Source organism: Lissotriton vulgaris, unplaced genomic scaffold (genome assembly GCF_964263255.1).
Source record: "Lissotriton vulgaris unplaced genomic scaffold, aLisVul1.2 SCAFFOLD_1498, whole genome shotgun sequence".
Classification (NCBI taxonomy): domain Eukaryota; kingdom Metazoa; phylum Chordata; class Amphibia; order Caudata; family Salamandridae; genus Lissotriton; species Lissotriton vulgaris.
In genome coordinates, this window is record NW_028248965.1 from 400769 (window position 1) to 426512 (window position 25744).

The following is a 25744-nucleotide window of genomic DNA, read 5'->3' on the forward strand; positions in this document are numbered from 1 at the left end:
CATCGTTTTACTGATTTAGCCCTTTCATACCATTTTTCATTAGAAATAGGTTTCTTATTGAAGGAAACCCATTGAAAGAAGACCACCATCGGTCAAGACGCATGCAAACGCATGCATCACAATGCACGTGAGTGCATTCATTGAGAGAGGTGTGTCATGACATAACTTGTGTGCAGGTGTAATGCATGCTCTTGTGTTATGATGCAGCCAGCATTTTGTTTTTTTATTTACAAATCCAAGATGGTGGTCATCCATCTTATAGCAGTAAAATTAAAAATATAAATATAAATATATATATATATATATATATATATATATATATATATATATATATATATATATATATATATATATATCCGACCAAAGTATATTCCTAGCGTCGCAATTTCTGCTGGCACAGATACACAAAGCGCAGACCAATTTCACGATATTAAATCTTTTATTCGCCTGTCGGTTTCATGACGTTTCGGCACCCCTGTGCCTTGCTCACATGACAGCGAGAAAGAGTGAGGGTGAATTATTTAAAGTGCAAGTGCTCAATTTTGATTGGCTAAAACACAAATAGACATGGTAAATGCATTTTAAAGGGGACATTATTTGTATAATACACGGGCATATATAACAGCACACACTTTGATTGTATCCATGTGGCGATATATCCAAAAGAGTAAAAAATATCCAATATAATATATACAATTGAACATCATGATTGAATATCATGGAATTATTAAGTGCAAACTAGGATGAATTATCACAGTTAAATACATAGTATTGAAGTACCAAAGTGCAAACATTTCATATATTTACACTAGGACAGAATCAAACAGCCCTTATACCTATACTAGTACGAACCATCCCCTCTAAACAATTATATGCACACAACGCCCTCCCCAATCTGTACACCATGCTATTGATATTTTAAGTTCACATGTGCTATTTCAACTTGTTACTGGCAACCTTCCAGAATATTAACTCCTCATAATTAATTCAGTTTTTTCCACATCTAATAAAATAAGTGACTAGTGCTAGGATAAAAACATTTTTTCAATTTCTTATTTTTCTTTCTTCGTTTCTGTTTCTTATTACTAATCAATACAAAACATATATATATATATATATATATTTCTCCAAACATTCTCCCATCAGGAAAATACGTAAACGACACACCAGGAGTTGCTGTGCAAGAAAGTTTAATTGGCAGCAAAAACAAACAACGCGTTTCACCTCACGGCTTGTTCACGTTTGCTGTGAACTCCAAAACCTAGTCCTTTTACATTGTCAATTAGTTGTCACAGTAGTAGGACTAATCATGTACACCCATACGTGAAAGTATAGCGGACATGTTGGAACAGAAAATACATTGTTAAATGTCCAGTTCTTGAAGTATTTACAATGTTAACATCAAGCGGCAACAGATTCATAACCATATGCAATGTATCATTGTTTAACGTAAATTACATAACGTAAAACTAAATAATTTAAGCCAAGGACAACTTTACATATATATCAACAGTTGTTGGCTCTCTGTGGTCTATCAGCACTTTTTCGAACAACATTTCCAAAATGAAAATTTGCTAAGAATGGTGGTACTTGATAAAGTTGTTCTGGGAGTACGGGGTGGGGACAGAACATCATGCCTTAGAAAGATGGAATCCAGGTATATATATATATATATCATATATATATATCATATATATATATCATATATATATATTTATATAACAAAAGTGCTTTTTAAGAAAAAGACAACTTTGCAGTAAATTGTATTTGCCAGGCCCTCCAACAAGAAGATGAATAAACATGTCTTTTTTTTAAATTGGGGCGTAACACACAGGGGTGGGGAAGCAACAGCAGGGAGTGGGCGGGGATGGGTGAAAGTAAATGCTGTTTAGCGGCAACAGCAAGAAGGAGGGAACAACAGAAGAGCAGGGAGAGGGGAAATGGCTTTTAAAAAAAAAAGATTAAAAAAAAGGTGAGAGATGAGCTGAGCTGAAGGAGAATTGGCAGACAAAGTAGCGTCCAAGCTTGGAAGGGAAGGGGTATGGGAGTGGTAATGCAGCGAATTGGGGAGCGAGCAAGAAAACTCATGCACTTCCATGGAGCGCTGATAGGGAAATTTAAAAAAATACCCTTAACTAAGCACGGGAAGGTTAAACAATGATACATTGCATATGGTTATGAATCTGTTGCCGCTTGATGTTAACATTGTACACGATTAGTCCTACTACTGTGACAACTAATTGACAATGTAAAAGGACTAGGTTTTGGAGTTCAAAGCAAACGTGAACAAGCCGTGAGGTGAAACGCGTTGTTTGTTTTTGCTGCCAATTAAACTTTCTTGCACAGCAACTCCTGGTGTGTCGTTTACGTATTTTCCTGATGGGAGAATGTTTGGAGAAAGATATTGGGCCTCCGGAACCCTAGAAACAACCCACTCGTGAGCGAGTACTGGCTTCACCGGGAATCTGTGTTTGCAATATATATATATATATATATATAACAAAAGTGCTTTTTAAGAAAAAAGACAACTTTGCAGTAAATTGTATTTGCCAGGCCCTCCAACAAGAAGATGAATAAACATGTCTTTTTTTTAAATTGGGGCGTAACACACAGGGGTGGGGAAGCAACAGCAGGGAGTGGGCGGGGATGGGTGAAAGTAAATGCTGTTTAGCGGCAACAGCAAGAAGGAGGGAACAACAGAAGAGCAGGGAGAGGGGAAATGGCTTTTAAAAAAAAAAGATTAAAAAAAGGTGAGAGATGAGCTGAGCTGAAGGAGAATTGGCAGACAAAGTAGCGTCCAAGCTTGGAAGGGAAGGGGTATGGGAGTGGTAATGCAGCGAATTGGGGAGCGAGCAAGAAAACTCATGCACTTCCATGGAGCGCTGATAGGGAAATTTAAAAAAATACCCTTAACTAAGCACGGGAAGGTTACAACTCTGCCACTCAAAACAATGTAAGACTAAAATGCTCCTGGGCTGGAAAAATACAACAACAGGCAAAAAACCATTGAATCAGCAGCAGAGAAGTGAGACAGATAACAGAGCCATCCAATCAAGAGCAAGGATATAACCCAAAGCCCACATTATGTAAATTGGAAACAGGTGTAGCCTGCAGACAGCTAAGCATGTGGCCAGGACCTTAAAAATCTCTCTCGTGAAAAAGGTTGCTGCTTGCTATATACAACATGGTTGGTATTTATATGTAAAACATGAACTACCAGTTGAAAATACTCCAAGAGTATATCAGAGCTCTGTAAAGTACTACTAAAATGTACCAAAGTAAAAGAGTAATAATTTCCATGGTAAAATGATTACAGGTGAAATATACTAATTTCTACTCAGTTACCATCCTATGTTTCTTTGAGAAGCCGACATGATGTTAACTGATGTTAGCATTTTGAGCATATGTGTAAAGCACAACGTATGCCGAGGCGTCTTGGCGCTAAAAGCAAATGCTTCCGAGAAACTGGCCAGGGAGAAAGCTACATTGGTTTAGAAGAAAAGAGACAGGTTTTAAGCGACGTCCTGAAAGAAAGTCTATTGGTTGGCAATCTAAGAGAGGAAGGTAAGGCGTTCCAAAGTTTGGCAGCCAGGTGGGAGATGCATCTATCTCCCCATTTGGACTTTCTGATTTCTCTTCTTCCTGTTTGTTCTGCAGCCTGAAAGAGTGACAATGTGTTACATGGTTCCTGCAGCATTTTATTCTTTGTTTTGGCCCACAGCAGAGCTAAGTCTTCAAGGCCTCCTGAACCACACTTGTAACCAAACTAATAAACCAACCTCACTGGCACTTCTATTTCTGACCACAAAACAGAAATTGTCATCACATGACTATTGACTTCAATGAAGGGACAAAGTATTTATAAAAACTCTTCAGTGACATATTGGAAGATACCACGTTGTGCAACAATAAACCCTGACTGGCATTAGGTGCAATGAACCAGCTACAAAGCTAGCAAAAGCAGTGTCTTGGTACTACCAGAATGAAAAATAAACCCTAGATATCAAGAGGGAATGCCCCCATTTCCACAACTATTTATATTGATATCCATTCAGGGATCACCACAGATCACAAACCAATGAAACCACTCTTCCAGGGGACACCACTGTACCCGCCACCTAAAATAGAAACAAACACTGGCAAAACCAATAGGTCTGGCGTTGACTGCCAGCCATCTGGCAATTCTTTGGCTTTTTTATCATGGTTTTTGTAAAATGTTATTGTTTGGGAATATGCCGGTTCCTCATCAATCTGAAAAACAAATCATTTGCTACAGGTCAAAAAGATTTTTTATCTAAAAAAAGGCGTTACCTTAGTACTCATTGAAAGGAACGACTTTGTGGGTGAGTTCTTTGTGAAAGAGCAGCATGCCGTAACTCGCAGTGAACTCAGCAAATAGCTGAAGTGGACTGATGCATCACCCCTTAAATGCATGACGGTGTGGGTGGACTTAAAATGTGAATGACACCAACCACAAATTAACGGATGAAGTCTGCCTGAACCCCCTATAAGTAACTTTGTTATACACATAATTTTAGTAATCCCAAAAGGTCTTGGCTAACACAGATTTAACAAAAAGTCAATCAGTCTGACATTGGATGCAACATTCCAATGTTTGTCTTTATGTTTGTCCCTTTTTAATTTAGTACATTCTAACCTTAGTGGGTCAAATGCTCTAACAACTTCATGCCTCAGGCTATATCTGTTGTTAAAGGCCCTCACTCTCGTTATAGGCCCTTGAATATAACTCGGGTTTAGGGCCTTTAACAGCCGGTTTAACCCTCAGCAGCTGGCTATAAGGCTATAGTGTTGTCACTACTCCTCTTTGTCATGTAGCAGATCCCTAAAATGTAGTTCTTGAGCTCTGTCGGTGTGAGTCGGTTTGTGATTTACTGAGCCCTCTGCACACAAAATAAATGTCATCAAAACCTTTTGTGCTGTAAATTCATCCTCGTCATTGTGTACTGTTTTGTTTCATCACACCCTGTCATTGTCCCTTAGTCCTTTTGTGATGTCATTGAACCTTTTATTATATTATTGACTCATTTGTAATTTATTTATTTGTTTGCATAAGTTAATTAAAACCATTGCATTACAATAAAACGTTGAAAAAAAGACATCGCAATTCATAGAGGTCAAGAAAAAAAAAACAATATCTGGGAGAGTGAAATAGTTAAATGCCAGTGTTTGCCAGGGGCTTCTTATCATGTTTGCAATTGGGCACTGCCCTTTGGCTGGTACCATAAGAGAATGTCACCCTTCTAGCTCCTTCAAATCACCAAGACTACTTTGCGACTGTGTAGGAGAATGCTCTTTTGCAGGCCTTTGTTTAAAATAATCCAGTATTAGCGTTTGGACAGTTTGAGGGCTAGGTCGGGAGGCCGTGCCAGGGAACATAGCACCCCTAATAGTTTGTACAAATCTTACGCAGCGGGCCAATTATTATTATATATTAATGACTTTACTGAGCATATAAAACAATTTGCTGAGGCATTTTGTGATATGATGGAATGTGTTTTATGTCATCTAGATTCCAAAATACCATAATTATACATCTAGTTCATTTTTGATATGCATGCAAAGCTCTTCCTAATATTCATGGGTATCTCGTGGCCATTGGTGGTTCTGCCCCTTAGACACTACAGGCTGAGTCAGCTACTGCAAAGTCAGTTGCCATGAACGTCCCCCTACACCTATGTATGTGCACTTGGACAGCACAACCATCCCTTTGGACTCTGTGGGATAAGAAAGCAAGAATGTGCGAGGCTCCCACTCCCATAAGTTTTGCTAAGCGTGTGCACATTTTTCTTCTTTCAGAAAATTTCCTCAGTCTTGGGGATATAGGAATGGACATTTCAGTGGCCTCATCTCCGCAAATAAAGTCAAACTATGTGGAATCACATCATACGGTGAGTTTCTCTAGAAAGTACTGGCACACACGTCAGTGATTTATTTGGTTTTGAGTGAATATTTTCGATTTACAGTCTGAGTTCTGTCTCTGTGCCCCCACAGTTTCAGTATGTCCCAGTTAGTGAAAGTGATTGCTAGTGCCTAGAAAGACGGATCCTGTACCTGGGGTTACTACTAATGACACAATTGTGCACAAACATTGCAGGATTCCAGATCGTTAAATATAAAGGGAAGTTAGAATCTTCTTTTATTTATATAAGCACGCGCAGTTTGCTTTATTGTTGGATAATCTATATAGCATTGAAGAATGGGGAGGGGACAGGGGCTTGGAGCTGAAGGGGTCTAAAGAGAGGTGCAGGCCCCCACACCAAACTGAGAAGTGCTCTTTTATTATCTTTTGGGACAAGCTAAGAGTTAAGGAAGCCCCACTCCACAGCACCTTAGTGTCATCCATGGTCTAAAGGGTGAATTACCTTCTGATTAAGGATTCAGGTTAAGGATACTCTCGTTTGATGCAAAATGTATTTGTGGGAAATGTTATTTTTTCTCCTATGTAAAGATGTACTTTAACCATGCATTGTTATGCTCTATTTTGTAAATGTCCTGTGAGGGAAAAGCCACAATGACGACTGTAGATGTATTTCCTGTTGATATTGGGAGCATTTTTATGTTGATTACGCAGTATATTTAATTATGTTTGTGTGGATAATTCACAGGTCAGTGTGGCGAATTCATAGTGCTCTGGGACAAGTTTGTGTGTTTTTTGAAAGTCTTAGAAGAGCCATTTAAGGGATGTTTCTTGGTTTGAATTACACAGATTTACAACTCGGACATATCATTGTTGTGCTCCATGTAAATATATCTTTTTTTCAATAAAAAATTACAGAAATAAAAAAATAAAAAATAAAAAGAATGTACATGCATATACCTTCATTGCGAACTTTATTTGCAGAATGCAGCAAATACTGATTTTATTGGTAATGACATAATAATTCAGACACCATTTAATGCTGCTTAGCATGAAGATCTATTATCATTTAAATTGGGGGGCATTTAACTCATTTAGGAATATCTGTTTCTTAACTTTTTGATTGTGTGATGATCAATTTTAAAATTGTTTCTTTAAATGTAAAATAAACACAATTCCTGAGTTTTATATACCTTGAACTTGACCCTAAGGTCTCGGGTATCAGAGCGCTTTACATGAGCTGCAGTTACATTACAAAAGGACACATTAATTTTTGGTAGGCACGGGGAGGGATTTGCCCAGAATCACAGGATGCTGAGCCGATGCCGAGCCTCGAACCTGGTTCCCCAGATTTTAGATCACCCGCCCTAGTCATTATGCCACATCCTCTCCCCAATTGACTTTCATTAGTAAAGATGGGGTGTCAGACTGCCCCACTGACCTCTAAACAAATTGCCCTCCCTAAAACACCAACCAACCATATCTCCAGTGTGCTGTGACACAGCACTGAAATTTGTAGATCCCGCACTCGTGTGCGTTGTGCTGTGGTGTTCCCAATGATTTTAGGCTGCAATAATTTGTCCTTGGTCAATTTTGACACATATTACAATGTTTTTGGGTGGGTGACCCTAGCCATCTATTTATCTGGATGTATGACATTACAACGCATGCTTTTACCACGCATGCCTTTACATCGCAAGTTTTACAACGCATGCTTTTACAACGCATAGTGTTGAGGGGTGCTGGATAGTGAATAGTTTAATTTACTATTCCAACTCTAGTCCCCGTGGATAGTAGGGAAGGTGTTGGATAGTAAATTAAATCTATTCCCTATCCTAGAGCGCCCCCAGCGCAATGCGTTGTAATGGCATGCGTTGTAATAGTTGCGTCGTAAAGGCTCTGCGTGGTAAAAGTTGCGTTGTAAAGGATGTTCCTCATTTATCTTGATTATCACCAATTGGCCACTCTACTTCAACCTTAAAAAATGCACATTAGAACACGCTTTACTTGAAATTCCTGCTTATCTGAGAGGAAGCTGAAATCACTGGACCATGTGCTAAAACCGGTAGGTCTAGTCCTCCCCTTTTCTGTCACACTCAATTGTTTTGTTTTTTGGTTTGTTTTTGAGTGGAAGGTTCACAGTGTACATTCGGAATGATGATTTTGAAACAAACCTTTCTTCTCCGTAGGGTCTTCTTCTGTATCCCAACCACACCACAGTTTTCAGTGCGTCCATCTACACTCCATCTTTGCTGTCCGATTCCAGAATGCTCTCATTTTGGTTTTCTGAGCAGGTCATCAACTCTTTATCTCTGGCCGCATTTCTGGACAAACGACTGGTGTTCAACATCACAGGTGAAGATATACAGGTATAGTTTCAAACATTTACTATCAAATGTGGTTGTCCTAGTTTGAGGAAATAATACACACCAGGAGTAGCAATTTAAAATATGCTAGTAATAGAATAAAACCCATTCCTTTGTCCGTTTTATCATGTAATGTGGTAATTTATTTATGCATATTGATATTTTTATAGTTGTACAGATAAAGGGCCATATGTAGGTAATTTGTGTTTTGCGATTCTCAAATTGCGATTTTTAGGGAATCGCAATTAGAGAAATCGCAAAACGCAATGTAGGTAGGATTAGCAACATTTTTTGCGAATCTCACTTATTCCTTATTTGCGAATCACAAATTGAGATTCGCAAATAAGGAATACCTTCTCATTCATTCCTATGGGCTAGAAGGCCCATAGGAATGAATGGGAAGACATTCTCAATTTGCGATTCTCAATTAGAGAATCGCAAATTGAGAATGCAATTTCAGGGTTGTAAGGGTGTCAATAGGACACCCTTTTGCACCCCTGAAATTAACATGTGTGCTCATGTGGCCCACATACATGCCCTAAGGGCATGTATGTGACCCACATGGCACTTTAAAAATGCCAAAAAGTGCATTTTTCAAAGAAATCGCAAAATACCACCAACTTCAGGTTGGTGGTGTTTTGCGATTCCTTCAGCCAAAATTTGCACAACTTGGGTGCTTCCTACATTGCATTTAAGGAATAGCAATTTGCGATTCCTTAAATGCAATAGCAAAATAAGGAATCACAAATTTTGCGATTCCTTATTTTGCATGTGGGTTTTTGTGTGCTACATAGCACACTGCCCTAATTGCGATTATCGCAAATGCTGAAATTTGTCGAATTTCAGCATTTGCGAGCGCAATTCGGCTTCCTACATATGGCCCATAGTGAAGTAAATATAAAAATGGCATTGTAACCAGTTTTATTGTATAGGCGTATGTGATGCATAGTTTCAAGGGAACAAGCCGTGAGGTTACTGCACTTCATGCATAGCCAGATTTTGAGTAGAAAATTAGTTGTAGTGAGGCATAAATGTGCTCCAGCTGGGCTTGGCTTTAATAGGCAAAAGTGTCTAATACAGTATATACTTGGATTGACAGAACAGAAAATTGGTTGGTTTCAACAGTGATCTTCAATCTCGATTAATATGGTGACTTCTCCAGCATTGTACTCTTTTGTAGACATCAAGATTGTAGTCTCCAGGTAGAACGGGCTCTTGCGATGTGGTTATATTCATCTCTAGCCATTCATTTCCACATAAAGATCACACTTTTATATTGTAATCCTTTTAGCTTATTTAATGCCAGCACGTTTTACCTTGTGTGGCTAGCCCAGGGCTTTTTCAAGGCTGGTGGATCAAAACATGTGATGAAAGAATTGGTCCAATAGCTAAATAATGATTCATAATATGTTGTGTATTCTGACCAGTAAGTCTCGTGCTATCTGTGACTGAAGTCTGGAGAACGCACAGAGATATATAGTTACCTCTGTACATTCTGTCTTTTACCCCATAATAATACCTTAGTTGCTCAGAGGGCAGCTTTATCCAGTAAATGAAATAAACGTTCAATCTACAAAATATTATAAATCTGTGTGGTCCACCTTAGATGCAGATAAATGTCTATTGTGAGAGTGTGTGTGCATGTTATGGATTGGCTAAATTAAGTAAGTGCACATTCTGTGTTGTGCCAGATATGAGACTTTGGTGGATTGTTTGAATAGGGGACTCAGTGAGAGCGCTGCCCTCCTCTGCAAGTCAGTCCATCGACAGAGGACATCCTGGGAATCCTGCCCAGATCTTCCTAGGAAAAGGAGTCAGGAAATGAGTGATGCATTATTACAGAACCCAAATACACCGTTAGAGGCATGCAGTGTAAAAGTTTAAATAATAAGATGCGTCGGTGACTGTTTAGAGCTCTAAAACTAAGTTTTGGAGGTATTTCAGAAGGGGGTTTAGGTAAAAAGATGAACATACATCTGACAACAGATTAACAATAATAATAATCCTCTTCACGTAAATTTTCCTCTAAGGTGGATGTGTTAGGATACTGTTTTTTGGATCAAGTATGTTACTGTCAGATTTAGAACCTGATTTCCGATTAAATTATATGGAATTTATATTTCAGCAGACAGGATATCCGTCACCTTTGTGACAGAGCAATCCGTCCACCGAGATCTCAATCATGCTCCATCAATCCCGTACAAATATGTACTCCAAAGACTAACGCGCATTCTTATATTTTCAGGACATGGTGGAAACTGAAGACATAGAAACTCACAGAGTGATTCTAAAACAGGTAATTTATCAGGACATATTATCAAGCTAAGTCTACTGAGAGAGAGAAAGTTGAACAACATGAATAATTTGATTTTACATGCATGTTCAGCATAGAAATACACTGTAAAAATAAATGGCACCCTCCGTCAACAGAGAAAACAGAGATGAATATAAAAAGTTTTTTTATTAAATAAATTTCATCACAGGATATTTTGTAATAATGATAAAGATCCAAATAATTGGGACCATATTAGGCTGGTTCTCCTGCTGTCAAGGGGTGCTGGGCAATTTATGTGGCATTGTAGTTCATTGCTAGATCCCAAGAGCCGGGCACAGCTGAATGGCTCACTGCAAATCCAAGAACTTCATATTCTGTTTCTCCTCTCGAATGTTAGTGACATTGAGCAGTTATTGCTGTCTTATGGAGGGTGATGTAGGTTCAGAAATTTAGATATAGTTACTCAATTTTGTCTGCATATAGTGCTGTAGAAATATGACAACACACAGTGTTCACACCATATGCAGGCTCTCATTAGGAGTGGCCCTCAAAATGGGCCAGATTTGTCCCACCATTCAGAGCTACCAAAGCCAAGGCTATTTGGAACTCCAGAGGCTGGAAAAAATCCAGGCCATCCAAAGTATGACCCTGAGGGTCTCTTTAGAAATTAGAAATTACCATAGGAGTCAGTAATTCCAGGTCTGATTCCTCTGGTAAGTTCTAATTTTCTCTTAAATTTTCCCAAGGATATTTTGGCTACATTCAGAAGGCAAAATGTCAGTGTCAAAAGGCACAGAACCGTAAAAACTCTACAAATGTCATAATTCTAATGGGGCCAGTAAGTACTGTTATCAGCCCATTTGGAATCAAGAGCCACTCGTAATGAGGGCCTTAGTGGTTCTATTGAGTCTGTTTTGCTGTTCAGCATTCAGAGGCCAAAAACTCAGTTCAAAACAGTTCAGTTCAGCCTTACTTGCTTTGTTTTCAGGACCACCATGCAAGCCAAGGCCACAGATGTAGGTTTGATTAAACTCAGAGCAGTTGTGCTGAAGATGTCTGGCTGCTCCCTGTCCTGGAATCAGACAAAGGTTGCTGTGATGAGGAGTTATGGTGGCCATCAGAGGTGGAGGTGTTGGAAGGGAGGTCCTAATCTGGAGGACAGACACAAACAACCATCAGCAGGGATGAACTACATGGAGGAAGCTTTTGTTGACTTCATGCTCTTCATAGATGACAGCAGCCAGTGTAGGTTGTTCAGCTTTATTGAGTACACACCACCAATAGAGAAAACAAAACTGCACTGCTTGGCCAGATTATTCAGTTGACATTCAGGAGGTTCTAGCCAGCGATCCGCTGTAGAAGACGGTGACATATATCAATTGTACCCCACATTAAAGACCAAGCCACAACAGCTTTCTAACAGAGAGGTGTGGAGAGGGTCACACAGAAGCAATCAGTGAAATTTATTTTTATTTATTTATTTATTTAATTTGTATAGCGCGTTATAACCACCGGGGCCTCTAAGCCCCGTTAAATATTAATGGAGAATGGGGAAACAAACAGGCAAAGACGACAACAAAATTGTCGACAACAGAATTGTCAAGTGTTGATACTCATCTCATTCTCACACACAATCCTTCAACCAACATAGAATTCCAGGCCAGATTGTTCTTTTACGTCCACACAAGGGTCCTTCTTTGATAGGATCCTGTTGAGGTGGATCACACCCAATGAGACACATCACACCTCACCTGTTTCCAACACCACCACATTCTTCTTCACATTTTGATCTTGAAGGGCCCCTTGTAACCAGAAGTGTCTTGCTTCTCAAACCTGGGTTTCTTTACCAATACCTCACCTCCCACTTATCACTTCTCAGACCACACTTTTCACATTGTGGGAGTGATCATATCAAATCTAGGACTTCTCCTGATGTTTTACTATCCTAATACTTTTCCACTCATCCTCCTCATTCACCATTGTCTTCCCTAGGTTCAAACTTACCCTCCTCACGCCTTCATAAGGTGGCATCCCTGTGACACTGTGGAGAGTGGTCCTGTGTGCCCACAATGTTATCTCTTGAAACTTTGACCCAGGGCACCCTCTGTTGCAAAGCTCTCTGTACACATCTCTTCAGCATTCGGTTTATGAATTCCACCAGTGCATTTGCCTATGGTAAATACAATGTTACACAGTGATAAGGAATTGACAGACCATCCACATTGCCTCTGAGCTAAACCCCACTACTTTTATCCATCACAAGAAAGAAAGTCTTCTCCCATTTTGGATTTCAGGAATAAGGTGTACTGTAGGATTGTTTGTAGTAGGGCAAACAATAACTGCTGGAAAAGGTTGCCCGTTGAACTTCTGCCTCATTGGTTGGGGGAAGCCAGGAGTCACCGCCAACCACTAGCTAGGGCCAGCCATAAATGTGGGACCCAGAGGCGCCCTCCTCAGAACATTTTCTGGACCTGTGGAAGAACAGATAAGGGACTGCACCTGCTGTTTGAGACATGTGAGTAGACCTGAAGGACTAGACTTGATCCCACTTCTACCCAGGAAAAAGAAGTAGACCACTCCAAGTGTCAGTCGGCTGGCCTCTTATGAGGCTACAGGGACACAACATGCTGCAAGACGACCTTTCCATTAAATGCCCACCTAACCAGTTCCAACTGGACCTAGATGGTATTGTGCTGGTGTACTCTGCTTCAGCGAGTCTTGATCCCTAAGTGCTGTCCCCAAGGTCCTGGAGCCTTTGGCAGTGTCAAACTTGATTTCAGACTGCTCCTCAATGTCTGAAAAGCTGTTCTGACTTCAGCTCCCAGAAGATAGAGACTAATCAGCCAGTATGATCCAGCCAACGAGGGCTGAAGAAACAGAAGTTCTACCACTTGGAGCTTCTCAGCAACAGTAGATTTGTTTCTGCAGGCCCTCAGTGAGAAAGTATCCAGTCTCAGGGAACCCAGCTCCAAAAACATCCTGCAGCCTTGACCTGCTGGAGGATTTCAACCTCCATCTAAAATACTAAATCCAAAAGTAAAATCTCAGACTGGGATGAATCTGCTTGCTGTAGCCAATGCGCTATTTTGGCCAGTCTGAAATTGTGCCTATGTCCCACTACCATAGACTTTTATTGGTGTTATATTTTTTTCTTGCCGCTTTTTACCTTAATTCTTATCTACTGTTCCCCTTTTTTCGATTTTTGTTGTTTTGGTGCTGTTTTGTTTATAAGATGTTTCTTTGTTTTTCGAAATTGGAGTGGGATTTTTATGTTTTTTATACCTTTTAACTGTTTTGGTACTTTCAAATGCTTTAAGTTAAGGCTGTCTGCTCTTTGACACAGCTACCAGGAATTGAGCTCAGGAGGATTAAAATACTGAAACCTCTAACTGGATTTAACAACCTAGTGACTTTTATTACTTCTGGTGTACTTTCATTCACCCAATTAATAATTCACTTTCTTACAATGACTTTGCCTTTTGTACCTCCATGCAAATGATGATCAATCCTACTTCAGGCATCCACACCCATGGTTCAAGTAGTGCATATGGAGGGCTGCAAGCATGTTATTCTTTTGTTTTAAACCATCTCACTCTCTCCTGCAGATCTTCCAGGGTGTTCCTTTGAAAGATTGTATTGCCAAAGCTTGGAGTCTCACTGCTCCGCGCATTTCTTTTACCCCAGAAGGAACAGTGGTGAAATCAAACATGGCAGCAGAATTCATTGTTTCCTCCGGGGAAGAGGATTCCTCTGTGGCATTCTATTTTGAAACTGTAAGTATGTCCGATGACTGTATAGCGTTACTGGCATGCTATGAGATGGGTACCCAAATGCCAGAAGTGTTTAAAGTCTTTTTTCATATCATTACTGTAAGTGCTTCCAACCTGTTTGCGGAATGTGTTTTACCTTCTTGGCAGATTTGCTTAGTTCAATGTGAATTTGACCTGTTGATCATCAAAGCAAACCAGAAAAGCTTTTTGATTCTATATATTAGGTGTTTGCACCTTCGTAATGTAAATTTAGCGTCATCAGCAAAGCCGCTTTTGTTAGTTCCTTATGCTTTATGTGCCCTTAACTGTGTTATCTATCGTGTTGTGGACTTTTTCCAAGAGTTTGACTACTTATATGAATAGAATACATGGCTCAGGCCTTGATCACAAGTGTCCTGGAGGGAGGTGTGCTATTTATCACACCAAGAATGGTTTGGAATTTAATGGGTGACATAAAGAGCAAATAGGACCTATACCAAGATTTTTATTTGAAAAGGCATAACTTATGTATCTTAATGCTCCCATAAAAATTGCACATTATACAATATGTACCGGACATTGTTTGACTGTGCACATTTACCTTATGATATGCACCTGGAAAATATTGCGAGGGTGTGTACTTTATCACACCCAAAAAATTACTGGGTGTAGTAAACTCTGTAGCATTCATAATTCTAAAAGGTCATGCTCAGAGTCTCTGCATATTGTGCAAATAGGGACTGCTTCTCAAAGTAGCTTCTGGTGCAGGGGCATTGATTGCTTGCCCAAAGTCCTGAAGATGGCTCACAGATTTGTTTCAACGAAGACCGAAACGTCAAAGACAATTCCATTCTCCTTAAGAATTGTTAAAATTGAGTTTCCACTGAGTATTTTCGTTCCTATGTATAGGACAGACTCAGCTTTGAGCTTGGAAATGGACATACACATTGAGAACTAAGATCTCTATTCTTTTGTATTTAATGTATATATGTTCTGTTGTCAGTGTGATTTTCAGTTTTGTAATTGTATTTTTTTGTACCCCTGTACATTAGTCCCGTGAATCTAATGACATTTATGGTATTTTATTATTTTAAGTAACAGAAGGAGCAATACAAGGGATCCAGCTGTGGTATGGAAAGCCACATAACCAGCCTCCTGAAGACTTACCATGAGCTTAGCACCCCTACAACCTCTGCATGTATGGCCTGAGAGATACTGGTTATGCTTAGTGCTGCTGGAGAGCAACCTGTTGCCAGCTGTGTGGTACTTGAATTTGTGTTGGTTGTATGAGAGTATTATGTTGATGTTTCTTGATGGTTCTCCTGTAATGATTGTGGTTTTATTGGCTCAAACACACAAAAGGAATGCTTGCAAATGGCCTAACCAGTGGCAATTTCTCATTTTTGTCCACAATGCCATCTCAGATTAGACCCAGCCATATGCAAATCAACCTTGGTCCAGCTCCAGCCCGAACTACCAAACCAGGTCCTTTTTGAACCTGAACAAAATCAACCCAAGACCCGTTTCGGCCTATGTGGCCTTTTCAGTCCTAGTCAGCTTGGTTCTGGGTCTAATCTGAGGTGGCATGTGGGGCAAAACAGCAATGGGTAGGAATGCTACCCCAAGTGACTGCCAGTGGTTAGACTATTTGCAAGTTATCCTCCCATCACCTTTTGAGTGTTTGGTTTTATTGGGACACAGGGTGTTTGGATTCAGATATCTTCTAGCATGACACATACTGGTCAATCTTTGGCACACCACCTATGTCTAGTTCTGTTGCAGAGAAACTAGTTGATATCTCGCTGGCCGTTGCTGCTTTGTTGATTGTGTTTAGGTATATTCCTGGTGCTTCTAGTGTATTTGACTGTGGTTATGTCATTGGGTATTGTGCTGTAGAATTAGTTTGTAAAGGCACTTGAGTGTTTAGTCCTTGGTTACAATGACTGCATTACCATTCCTTTCACATGAGACAGTGACAGGGCAGTGGATTCCAAGAAATGCCCTGGTGCATTTGCCGCTTTACAGATTCCGCTGAAGCTCCATTGATTTCCAAGGGGGTGGGTGGGTAGACGAGGAAGAGGAGGAGATGGCAATGATATCGGTGCCTCCATCTGTCTGTGGATCAAGACGCTGCAGGGTGTATCCAACAGGTACATATGTTGTTGCAGGTAACGGATTGTCTAAGTGGCTGTAGTAACCTAAAGGGAGTTACAAGGTGTTGCCAGAAAGAAAGAAAAACAAAGAACCCCAACAGGAAGCATGGAGGTGAGAAACTCAGAGTGCAGAGTAGGGAAATAATGGAAGTGGGACATAAAAGTACAATGGTCCTCACTCGAAGAGTGTTGGCAGTGCATAAAAATCATATTAAATATGAGATAAGTGGATTACTGCATATTTAACACTTTTCTTCAATCTGAAGTGATGCGGTATTCCCACTTTAGAGGCGGTGTAATATCTCATTTGCAGCATCAGAAGGGGAAAGTTTTGTCTAGCACCAGCAAAACCCTGGTGCTATCTCCGCATGTATGACGCAGAAACCATGGTTCCACAATCTATTCCACATTTAAAGTAATATTTTTGGTAATAATAAGAGTACAAGTAGTTGTAGTGGCATGTGGTTTTACCACAACTTTAGCCAGATTGCCAAATCAGGGCCAATCTATGAAATCCAAAGGAAGCTATGTATAGAAACAAGATTGCAACAGACGTGTGGCCAAAACTGTAAGACAATGAGGCAAAACACAAAAGAAGAACCAAGGGACAGGTGGAGGTTGACACAAGAGACAAACAAACACAAAAATGAACGACAAAACCATTGGGCACCTTACTTATGTAAGAACATGTGGAGTCATGTGGAACACGTGATGCATCATGACATCATAGGCATAGACGGTGCAAGTGCAATGACTATAATGTACCACTTCTTTAGAAAATGTGCGATTTTGGTTCCTAAAAAGGAAGCGTGTACAAATTATGCCTTTTCAACCATTACGCAGATGATGAATGGTCTCTGCCTTTACAAATAACAATATATTCGCAGATGAACTTCCCTAGTAATATTGCACAGTTTGCTGTACTCCAACACAAGGCTCGGGAATTAGTTAGTGGAAAGAGAAAATACAAATAGTAGAGAAGGAATATGTAATTTAATAAGTAAATCTGAATACCTTAGAGGTTTTATTTTTCACCTTGTTTTATTTCTCCCACTAGGAGGTTACTACTACTATCCAAGCGTCCTATGCAGAGAAGAAACTGATTTTGCACCTGTCCAATGCTACGTAAGTGTCCAGGCTATGAGGTACACCAATGGGCAATCTCAAAGGCACAAAACAGTCTTTGCTGAAGCACTCACAGTTTTTGGAGTTTGCAACATTTTCAACACATATTCTACCATCCCATCTCCAACCTACAGCCTATATGGGTGACATCGGCACAGTAAGAATGTCTTCATTTACCCATAAAATCTACTGCAAGTCCCACTTTAAATGTATCCAATTTTCCATATTACACCGTGCTTACCTCACACTGCATAGACTCCAACACAGTGTTCCCCGCGGTGCCTTTTTCATATCCCAATGTCACGCCCTGGACGCCTAGCTCCTACACATGTTATGGGACTGTCCAGTATTATCCTTTTACTGGGCACAAATTATGGCCACCCAGTCAGAACTAACCGAGCAAGATCATTGGCAGTCGGAAGACCATTGCATTTTAGGCTTATTCCCTAGACCCACGGGAACTAAAGTCCTGGCACGCTTTGTAGACCTAAAGCTCTTTCTGGCAAAACGGCTCTTAACAAGACACTGGAAATCCTCAATGGCTCCCATGGTTTCCCAATGAAGGGTGAAGGTGGAGCGATAGGGGATAGCAGAGAGTGGAGCACTGCACAGGGAAGAATATTGGGGTCTGCGGACAAAAATCCTAGCAATGGAATGGGATATATTGCTGGAATCCTTCAAAGCCCTATAAACTGGAGGTAATTAATCCAAAGTACTAATTTCCCGCCTCTGATATACTATTCTGTTTACTTCATAAAGATGCCAATGTTCTAACCTGCAAACACACCGTTACAGTGTCTATAGGACCGGGCTGGGGCTCCTAGTACATATTGCAACTGTAATTGGCACGTGGCGGACTCCTTGCCTCCACTGATTTCAGGCCGGCAACAATACCACTACACAGCTACGGATTATGACATAATTAATACCCACAGTGATGATGTCCAGTGTGGGAAAGGGTGGGCAGAGTTACTCAGTTCGGGTAAGTTCACAGTTTGATAGAGGTGGCAAGCTTAAATAAAACATGGCCAGGTGTCAAGGTGCATGACTCACCATAAATGCAGTAGCACGACAATGCGGCACTTCTCTTTGCTGTCCATAAGCAAAAAAAAGAAGGACTTCCTTCCTGCTTGAGGAAAGCAACTCTAGCCAATCCTGGAGCTGCTCTCATGCTATGAGCAAAAACAACAGGTGATGGACCGAATGTGGATCAATGTCACACACTCAACCCAGTCCAAAGATCTGGGCCCAAATCCATCGTTTTTTTGCACTCCACACCACCCTGGGTTAGACAATGGCGATATGCAAATCAGCTCTGACCCTGTGCCCCATGGGAACAGTCCAGTCCGAACTACAAAAGCCATGTCCTTCCTAGAACGGAATCAAGCATCCGAGGACCGGACCGGTTTCGAGGTAACACCTCTCATCAGCCCGGCTAGCTTGACTCCAGTGGTGTGGAGTGCCTGGGACCCACGTCTGGGCATCCCCAGCGCACTTAGGGCGGAATATGCAAAAACAACAGGTGATGGACCGAATGTGGATCAATGTCACACACTCAACCCAGTCCAAAGATCTGGGCCCAAATCCATCGTTTTTTTGCACTCCACTCCACCCTGGGTTAGACAATGGCGATATGCAAATCAGCTCTGACCCTGTGCCCCATGGGAACAGTCCAGTCCGAACTACAAAAGCCATGTCCTTCCCAGAACGGAATCAAGCATCCGAGGACCGGACCGGTTTCGAGGTAACACCTCTCATCAGCCCGGCTAGCTTGACTCCAGTGGTGTGGAGTGCCTGGGACCCACGTCTGGGCATCCCCAGCGCACTTAGGGCGGAATATGCAAAAACAACAGGTGATGGACCGAATGTGGATCAATGTCACACACTCAACCCAGTCCAAAGATCTGGGCCCAAATCCATCGTTTTTTTGCACTCCACACCACCCTGGGTTAGACAATGGCGATATGCAAATCAGCTCTGACCCTGTGCCCCATGGGAACAGTCCAGTCCGAACTACAAAAGCCATGTCCTTCCCAGAACGGAATCAAGCATCAGAGGACCTGACCACACCACTGGAGTCAAGCTAGCCGGGCTAATGAGAGGTGTTACCTCGAAACCGCTCCGGTCCTCGGATGCTTGATTCCGTTCTGGGAAGGACATGGCTTTTGTAGTTCGGACTGGACTGTTCCCATGGGGCACGGGGTCAGAGCTGATTTGCATATCGCCATTGTCTAACCCAGGGTGGTGTGGAGTGCAAAAAAACGATGGATTTGGGCCCAGATCTTTGGACTGGGTTGAGTGTGTGACATTGATCCACATTCGGTCCATCACCTGTTGTGTTCTCATGCTATGAGAGCAGCTCCAGGATTGGTGGGAGCAGGCTCACCCAGTGCTCATTTTGAGGCTGGGGGCCTGTGCCTGCAATCACCAGTCTGTTTTCACAGCCTTTGGATTGCTAGGTCTACAGTGCACGTTGGGCTGGCCGTCTCAAGAGTCGGCTGGTCAATCCGACATGCAGTGTAGATCAGTGCTGTCATCCTGCATTTGCAGAATTCAGACCCGCCCCCACCCTTGCTCTGTACACAGCACAAGCTGGTGCGGTGGCTAAGAAATAAAATGGAATTGATATGCCATTTTATTTATTTGTGTTTGACTGCTGCGCTTGCAGCAGGTGGGGTGACGCTCCTCCGCTCCTGAGGAGTAGCCGCCCCTGCAGTTTGAATTACTTGCTTTCCAATGGTAAATCTCTATGATAATCTGTTTTATTCTGGTATGTCATGCATTCTACCGTAATGAAGGACATCTATTGCGATCATTGTCCTATCTGCTCTATAAACTGTTATAACTTAATAATTGTTTACTGAATGGTGCTAACTGGGTATAAATCGAAAAAGCTATAATGTTTGTGTAAAAAAATCATTCCTGCACTTTAGGGTCTTCTCTTGGTATTTCCAACGCATATTCTAGTAATACCACCATTTTTTAGGTCTCGTGGCGTTAACCGCGCGAAAGCGCAGTCTCGCCAGAGACCTATTGTGAGCGACTCAGCTTTCCAGGCGACAAGAGATGGCAACGCGCATCTTCCAAAAGCGGATTGGAGCAGGCCGGGCGCGCGAGAACGTGCACGCTGTGGTTATCTCCTGTCTCCTGGGAAGCTCCAACATATACACAGCCACACATCCCCCTGCTTTCACACACGCATGCGCACACACAGAGACACATACACAAGCGCATATACACGCACGCACACATACATACAGAGACACCCCCGTCGCCGCCACACACATACACACACGCGCGCACACACAAGCGCACCGAGACCTCCCCCCGCCGCCCCCCCTACAACGCTAGAGTCTTGAAGTAGGCTATACCACGGCCTTCCACTATTTACACAGGACAATGACGTGCAACACTTTCTACATACTTCGGTTTTCTTGTGCAGGTGTGGTGCCTTAACCCAGTCCCTTTAAAAACAGATTGAGCAGGACCCAGATTTAACTCCAACGTCTCAAAATGAGAATAAGTAGGCTTCTTTCTTATCGGTTTCAACATTTCCATAGGTCTTATAGTTGGCTGCTGCACAAAGTGCTATGTTAAGGCCTAAGAATTAGACAGTTGTAAAACCAAAAGTAACAGAGTAAGAGTTCGCCTTTTAAGGCACTGCTTAAATCCAACGTCTCACTGCCTTCCAAACAGTCAAAATATACATATAAAGTGAGCCGTGGAAAGATCCAGGTCATGCCTTCCGAGGTCCCCCACTTCCCCACCCTAACTAACACTACCGGGTCAGGTGAAGGGCCTTTCCCTGACACAAATGCTTGGAGACTGCATGGTGCCGGGTCTTTGGTGGACCGAGGTGTCTTCGGGACACCTAGTGGTTGGTCTACACGGACAGATATAGAACCGACTCTTGCATTCAGGTAAGTAATTTGTAACCCGGTGGGCGGTGCTTAGGGCCTCAAAGCAGACAGTCCCATTGACAATACAACAGCCACCTCGCTCCCTCCCGCACCCTACAAAGAAAGCTGGCCCACTCACCCTGCGAGGAGCACTGGTCTCAGCGCTGCCCGGGTCTCGAAAGAGGAAACGGAGGCCGCTGTGAACCGGCTCACCGATTACGCGCAAGAACGGAGAGGGGAGAAGGCGGTGATAGAAGTAAAAGACGGACACGTCTGCCGCAGTCTGTCGTCTATTTCTGATGGTTCTGCCGCCATCTTTGGGCGGTAGAATATTCTAGCCTGCCCTTTACTAGATTGAAACAGTACAGCAAAACATCCAAGCCTATAATGAACATGATTGTTCTCTGCTCGAATTGATGATTTTTCAATGTAGCAGCGACATACAATCAAAAACGGAACAATTTTTCTCTCCGAAAATTCGCCTACTGATGTAATTTTTATTAGGATTCTAAAACGTTAGAAGGAATTGTTGACAGTATTATGTGATTTAGCGACAATTTCGTTCAGCCGTTTGCACTGCAAGATGGCCGCCACCCAAGAAGTCCCAGAGTCCACGTATAATCGCTCTTGCTCTTCCACTCAAGTTTGCTGCTGTGTGTTAACGTTAAAGCGGAGCTATGCATACCTGCAGACCAGGTAGTTGGGTGTGGCTTGACGGTATCTATGGTTTTCTGGATTTCCATAGTTGCCGAGACTTAAGTTTGATTATATGTGAAATGTCATGGTGTGTGTATGAGTGAGTGTCATTTTACCGCTGGTACGGTCCAAAAATTATACTTTGTCTAGGCTCTGATGCTAGGAGCAGTCTAAAAACTGTACGTACCACACCTGAATGATGTGGATAAATAAATAAAACAAGCAATAGCAATGCCAATTGGTCTTACCTATGTGAGATCTATTAGCTTTGTCAATGTTTTCTAAGGTATGTTGCACAGCTGCTGTGTAACATGACTTAATATCAAGAAAATAGTGATGACGCGGCCATTGTTGACCTTGTCATAGCGCGCTTTTTTAAGTTGTGTTGCACAACAGCCTATGCTGCAGTGCATGTATTTGAAACAAGCATTTGCAATGCAATAGGTCTCACATTTATGCAAGTTTAAGTTATTGGCTTTGTAAATGACAATGCCTTTTATTTATGTTTTAAAACCCAAAACATGAATAATAGACATTGTAATTTACAATGCCATTAGCTCAAACTCGCATAAATGCGAGACCTATTGCATTGCAAATGCTTGTTTTTATATGCCACAGAGTGGAACAAATGTAAAGTATCCCAAATATCTGACATTTTACCAACGTGTACCATTTCTGCCCGGTCAGTAAAGACTGCCCGATCTGATACTCTTCGATGCAAAGTTAAATGCTCTGTGTTTGATATTCTGCCTTCAACTGTTCGATGCACTAACCACAAAATATGTTTCTCTTTCTTACCTTCCATAGAATGAAAATTAAAGATTACAGAAGTGCCTCAAAAATGTCTGCGGTAGGTAACTCACAAGGTACCTGTTTATTCCGATATCCCTGAACCCATTTTAAATGTTTTGTTTCTGTTTTCAGAAGGACGGGTCAGTCCGGCACTTTTTGAAGAGGACAGTCTCTGCAGTTGGCATCCCAGCAGTCATTTCCCGTAAGTTTCACAAGCATTATTGTAAACAACGTATCTGACTTCCTTTGGCAGAGAGTTAAAACAGGTTTTAAATGTGGCTGGCCGTAAACAATGGAAAATAAAAGAACTTAGGTTCTGATATAAAGTTTAATGGTAACTGAAAATCTGCCAGTTTCTGAAGGAAACTCTAAAGATGCTATAGAGTCTAGCAGCTGCAATTCCTCTACAATATTATGGAGGGATTTTGGCCTGTGGGTTCTAAAGGCGCTTGCCAGGAGCCATTTTTAGTAAAACGTCAAAATAACATTTGATCTTAATGTCTACTGCTGCCCGGGGTAATAATATAAAACCAAAAAAATAGGGCAGTGGAGATTTAAATTTTACTTCTGCAGCCTCCAAGAAGAAATTAAGTAATTGCCACTGGACCTGTCACTGATGTATCATTTTTCAGTGAAAGAGAGGTACACTAGATTGGACTAAGATGTAATTATTTTAAGGATAACACTAATGTGATAAGCTATAACATAGGCACTTACTAAGCATGTTTTGTCTATACATTCACTCTGGTCTTAGTAGCCTTGCTCTGGGTATTTTTTACTGTTATGAATTATATAACTAATCCTGCTACTTACTTCTCTTTCTGTGAAGAATTTAGTTATGTTGTACCGGCATATTTTAAGTCCCCCTTCCTTAAAGGAGTTTCATGATGTGATTACTGATGTCGTAATGTATCTAAAATACAATTCATATGTGATGCTACATGTGATGTCATCTGTAAGGGCAATTCATTTGCGTTATTGTTATGTGGCATATTCAGTTTTGTATTCCCCAACTTTGTTTGCCAGAAGCTTAACCCTACCACTTATCAAAGTATTTTCAAGTAATATATGCCATTCCGCTATATACATAACATTATGTCACACATAACATAAAAGTGTGTTTGATTATGATTGATAGGACTCGAGTCTGGTCTGACCGCTCTGATGAACAGTAAAGGATTACATTTCTTTGAAATTAAAAATCCAGAAATCATAACAAAGGAGGTAAGTAGATATGCCTAGTTTGTATCATTTACACACAATGACTGTGGTCTTCTTCCTCCTGGCTAAGGGTTAACCCCATTGACTACAAACAGTTCATGCTAGTGTGTAGCTCTTCTGTCACTCCAGGTGATTATATTGAGCATCTGCCTTGACTTCCTGAATCCAGTGCATGCCAAGGACAGCTTTCTGTGTATCCTGGGTGGATTCTTTCGAGACCCACTCAATCAGGTGCAACAGTAACTTAGTGTAAAGTGCATGCATTCTATCTCACTCCTCTTCATCTCATTACACGCCTGTGGGCACAACCTAAGACAGGATAAGAGTACCACTGTGATCGCTCACACAAATCCAAAATTCTTCCCACATAGTCAACACTACAATTCAACTCTTTCCCAATCTTTCACTCCCCTGTGGTATTGTGTGCTACCCACCCGCTAATGTGGTTCAGCTTTTCATCAGAGGTATGACGTGCTATATAAATGCAATTACAATTAATATTATGCAGACCATCTGTAAGATAGTTTAAACACACTTTCTTTCTTTTCTAGGGCTACCTCATCGTTCAACTAGACTTTGGGTTCCCGCACCATTTGCTTGTTGATTTTCTTAAACAAACTTTATAAGAAGAAATACTCTACACCACTGCTTATGCTTTATTGGAACTAGCTTCCTGTCAATATATTTGTCTTGATAGATTTAGTGAGAACTGCTAGTGGGAACTACTTTTTAAGGTACAAGTTCAAATACCTATGCGCACACTCTAAATTTGTTTGTTTCAATTCTTGAGCAGCAATCTTGGCTTTTCCAGGATGAATAAACAAAGTCCATCTTCACTTGACTTGTATTGACATATACTATGTTTTTTGTAAAATGATTTAATTGCTTTATATTAAAAACAATAAATGTTGTTATAGGACACACTTGTGTAATATTAAATCATAATTTTCTTGAAAGATTGTCCTACTTATAAGTGATAAATACTGAACTCAACTATAAAACGACAAGAATGTAATGGGGGATGGAAGTTTCTCACTTTGACTGCTTATACATTTTGTGTTGTTTAACACTTTATGGATAATAGGATTACAGTCACTGAGGTGAGTTGTGCGTTAATATGTCAGATTTACCCTTAGCAGCCATGAATTCAGCATAAGTCCCCAGAATATCTGATTAGGGCAATTCCGCAGTGCTCCTGCCCTGCTAAACTTACAGTTTCCTCCCTCCACTTAGAGGTTCTGTAAGCAAAGCATCCTCAGGTCTCACCAAAGCCCCCCCACAAACCCCCCCCCAACAAAATCCCTGTCATCTGCCTAGGACAAGCAATCACTAGTCCAAATCCTGCTCAACAACATGAGCCTGAATGGATTCAAACCCCAATGGTCACCCAATCCTCCGATTCATTATGGGCATTGAGCTTTCAATTGAGGAACACATTGCTAACAAAACCAAGATGGCCCGATAACAGTTTTCTCAGAGACCAACTTATTAAGTGTTGGCTAAGCCATCATACTTTTGCATCTGGATGATGGCAGTCCCCTGCTAGATGGCCTCCGGAACTCTGCACTAGATTCTCTTCAGGACTTCCGA

At 41.2% G+C, this 25744-nt stretch overlaps 1 protein-coding gene across 1 annotated transcript in view; it reads left to right on the forward strand.

Annotated features, from left to right (window-relative positions):
• The window catches only part of CETP (cholesteryl ester transfer protein), a 67980-nt gene extending 42903 nt beyond the window's left edge, over positions 1-25077 (forward strand). Inside the window, exons 8-16 of the mRNA XM_086950219.1 lie at positions 5818-5909; positions 8068-8247; positions 10490-10540; positions 14125-14292; positions 17479-17546; positions 22949-22991; positions 23066-23135; positions 24072-24157; positions 24706-25077. Of these exons, the coding sequence (XP_086806345.1) occupies positions 5818-5909; positions 8068-8247; positions 10490-10540; positions 14125-14292; positions 17479-17546; positions 22949-22991; positions 23066-23135; positions 24072-24157; positions 24706-24780 (833 nt within the window). The 3' untranslated portion in view covers positions 24781-25077. The remainder of the gene's footprint in view (positions 1-5817; positions 5910-8067; positions 8248-10489; positions 10541-14124; positions 14293-17478; positions 17547-22948; positions 22992-23065; positions 23136-24071; positions 24158-24705) is intronic.
• The last annotated feature ends 667 nt before the right edge of the window (positions 25078-25744 follow it).